Source organism: Salvelinus sp. IW2-2015, unplaced genomic scaffold (assembly GCF_002910315.2).
Source record: "Salvelinus sp. IW2-2015 unplaced genomic scaffold, ASM291031v2 Un_scaffold8136, whole genome shotgun sequence".
Taxonomy (NCBI): domain Eukaryota; kingdom Metazoa; phylum Chordata; class Actinopteri; order Salmoniformes; family Salmonidae; genus Salvelinus; species Salvelinus sp. IW2-2015.
In genome coordinates, this window is record NW_019949396.1 from 1 (window position 1) to 3,812 (window position 3,812).

At 40.7% G+C, this 3,812-nt stretch overlaps 1 protein-coding gene across 1 annotated transcript; it reads right to left on the reverse strand.

Moving 5' to 3' along the window:
• Positions 1–116: 116 nt before the first annotated feature.
• Positions 117–2,121, reverse strand: LOC112079477 (MIF4G domain-containing protein B; the record flags this gene model as incomplete). The annotated part of the gene is made up of 4 exons (XM_024145415.2): positions 2,024–2,121; positions 1,059–1,152; positions 699–808; positions 117–272 (listed from the first exon to the last, which is right to left on the reverse strand). Coding segments are annotated over exons 2-4 (345 nt in total), but the record flags the coding sequence as incomplete, so codon positions are not given.
• Positions 2,122–3,812: the final 1,691 nt, after the last annotated feature.

Below are 3,812 nucleotides of genomic sequence, written 5' to 3' on the forward strand. Positions count from 1 at the left end.
TGTTCTTTCCAGCAATTATGGTGGATGCGTAACCAGGCCAGCTCAATTCAGTCTTGTGAATAGGTTGTTAGATACCTTCAGTTAGAATAGGGGTTCTGGAATGTTTTGGGCCGTACCTTGAGGTAGTCGAAGACGTTGCAGATGAAGGTGACGAAGCAGACCCACTCCTGCAGCGAGCGAAGCCGCGTGTCCTCCCGGGCCACGAACTCCAGCTGCAGCCGGTTGAGCAGATTTCGCCGGAACASGTTTCCGTTGTTGTGCTTGGCCTCAGCCTGCAAGGTGTGGTAGAGAACAAGATCACACAGTCATAAGCATCTGTATGGTTCCAGTCTATGGATATATACAACTAGGAAGTTAAAGCACTGATCCCGGGAAGCAAAATAGTAGGATTGGGTTGAGTAGGCTTGAGTTGCCATTTGACAATGATAAACCCCTTGATCCCCGCCACCCCTAAGCTGCCCACCCACCAAATGGTTAGGATTTGAAGACGGTAAGCTGATCTTAGATCTAAGCTTCTATAGAGGAGCTCATTTGACTTTGTTTACAATCGAACTCCAGCTTTAGTTCYCACCATGTTCTAGGCCTAGGTGTGAAGCCCTAGTCAAACAAGATAATCAAAGATAATTCACCTTACTGTTGTTACCACCATTACTATCAGCCAGAAAGGCAAGTAGTTATTAAGGTGAATATTACCATACCTGAACGATAGTGTAGCAAATGCGTCCTGCCTCTTTGCTGAAGACCCGGTCCTTCAAAGACTGGTCCACGAGCACATTGGACACCTTCTCCAGGTCCACCGTGCTGGGCTCTGAGGGCAGAGAGAGGGCTAATCACGTTCAATAGGCACAAAATTTGACAATAACGCTCTGAAACGGCAAGGTTCCATCTGAGCTTGCCCAATAATAAATACTTGTTTTCTTTTTTCTGTTTGCACTAATGAACATGACACTGTACTATGTACTTAATTGTAAAAACAAAACATTATCAATCTGACCGTGTTGATTTTTCACACAGACCATTATATACATCTTCACAGAATCACTACATTAGGGACTGACCTTTCAGGGCTGTTTTCAGCAGCTTCTGGGTCTCCAAGTCAAAAGACTGAATCTTGTAGTCCTCTTTAGAGTTTTCCATTTTTTACAAGTGATACTGAAATAGACAGTGGATAGACAGACAGACTATGCTTTCAAACATAATTTCAAGCGAAATTCATTAGACAGAACTATTTGTCTCAGCACAAAGCTGTCTAAAGCTGTTGTCATCAATCTGGCTGCCCCCCAGGCCTCTTTCATAGGGGGATATGGGGGATTAAGCCAACATACGCAGTTCCTCTAATATTGCCCAAATAAAAGGTATTGGTTTGCATACAAGCAATGAAGAAACAGATTTATCATATCTTCAAATACCAATAGTTAATTGCCATTTGTGGTGGTATTTTGTATGTTAGAGGATGCATTTCCCACCCATCCATTGTAAAAAGTCACAATGAAATTGCATGACTTCTACTGGGTCAGGAGTTGCATTTTCAAACAAACGAAACCTTTGCAGCAGCCTAACCTCGTTCCCTGGATATGGAAGGGCAACAAGTCTGGTGCACGAGACTAGCAGCAACCTGTCCCGTTGCATCAAACTGCACTACATGCCAACCCAGCAATAAATACCGGTAATTCATATTTCATCATTAYAGATTGGATCGGGCTAGCTAAAAATTGGCTGCTACTAAACATGCACGCAATTAATGCAAAAAGTCCGTACAATTTAGCTAGCTACCTAACTAGCRGCTAAAATTAGTAARGAAAAAACTAGCTAGCTAGTTAACGACTTGTTACACAGATAACGTTAGTTACCAAGCAAATATGTTTGAAAAGGAGTTGTTGAGTGGCTAGCTAGCTAAGCTAACTGACTTGCCAAGTCTGTTCTGATTACAAGAGCTCAAATTATGTTCGTTCAGGTTTCTAATAATAAACTTAAATCAAGACTTTCCAAAGTTAAGTTTGAAGCAGTGATACATTGTACATACACACTCCACTGTGCTGTTTGCTCCCCACTTCCTGATGCTTTCTGCGCACGCGCTGTGTTCCAACTGTATAGGACAAAATGCCGTGCACTGACGCCTAGGAGAAGTGTCCAGTGACGTTAAATAAACTGTTTACCCATAGCATAAACCCACATTATTAAAAGTCTGTTCTATTCTGACTATATCATTCCAATGATAGGTTAATTTGCATGCATTTCTTATTCAAAAATAGTTCAAAAAACAAAACATGAGTAAGTACGATACAGTGTTTTAAATAAAAACCAATATAGACTGATACACCTGCCACCACTTTGTACAGTGCATCAGCGCGACACAAGTCACACATATTGCACTTGGGGACAATTTCTTGACTCTTTCCAGCATAACACACACAATAAATATTCAATTTTAATACAGTGTAGATATGCTGTGTATAGACGTTACAATTTAATAATTTAGCAGACTGTCACCACACAACCATTATTCAGTTGGTCATATATTTCAAACTAACATACACCGTCATGTCTTCTTATCATAATTAGCACTGAGCGAGTGCAGTTGTAGAATTTCGCAAAAAATCCAATGCTGACCATAAAAGCTGTTACAACAGTTACTTGAAATTAAAGTACAGTACATCAAATAAAAGCAAACTGAAAACAGCAGATGTAAGTAAGTACTTGTTATTATAATAAGCCTACACACAACCAATATAAATGGTATATAAATATTGAAACACATTCCACACAGAAAGCAACAAACCCTTGCCACTCAATAGAATGTATGATCATTTTGAGTCTATTCTAACACATTAGTTAACACCACAACTTTTAGGTCAAATGTATTGAATCGTCCCTATTAAAGAGCATTCTGTGACAGGATCAAACTTTGACCTGGTTCTGACAATTTATTTAGCCTAATCAAGCATCTCTTTCCCTTCGCTCCATGGTATCTATTCCGTTTCAAGAGCAACCATTGTGTGTTATCACATTTAACACACAAAACATTGAAAAGGAGAATTTAATGATTTTTCCCATTCCGCAGCTGTCAAAACACAGAAGAACACTTGCAGAGTATTCTCAGTACATGATCTAAAGACAATGTATATCCTCCTTATGCTGCCCGTCAAATATCAGGCCTTCGCAGGTAGTTGAAACAGAATACATTGTTACAAATTTGTTCATTTTTGTAAATGACAAAAGTCTTCAAAAACAAACGCATCCTGTCCTCAGTATAGACTGTGCACCACAAACCATGAGTATGTATAAAACAACAGCAAAGAATTCCAGTAGAGACATACCTATCATCAGTTTGACATGACACCAAACAACCGGTAACAGTGAGTGGAATCATCCCTATGTGGAGCACCACCGAGCAGCCACCACAACTTGACTTTCACCAACTATAGGATACCAACATTGGTAACAACAGCAGTTAACGAGCAAGCCTTATTTTCCTTTCTCCAAGCAATGTTGACCCTATCACCAGTGCGGCATGAGACTATGCACTGTAGCGAGTAGAATGTGCTGCTTGTGCCATTCCCTCCCTCTCTTAGCCAGTGCTTGGATTCACCTCAGCTAATCTATCAGTTGCCCAAGCCCAGAGTCTGTTACCTACAACTCGTCGCCTCGCCCCTGAGACGTTTTGGCTTTTTTAGCATACCTAAGCACTCACAATTCATAATAATCAACAATCAGTCAAGCCCTTGATTCATTTCCTAATCAGCTGGTCGTCATCTAGGGCAAAAAAAAGCAAAACGCCGTGTACCCTCTTTGGGGTCCGAGGACAGAGCTTA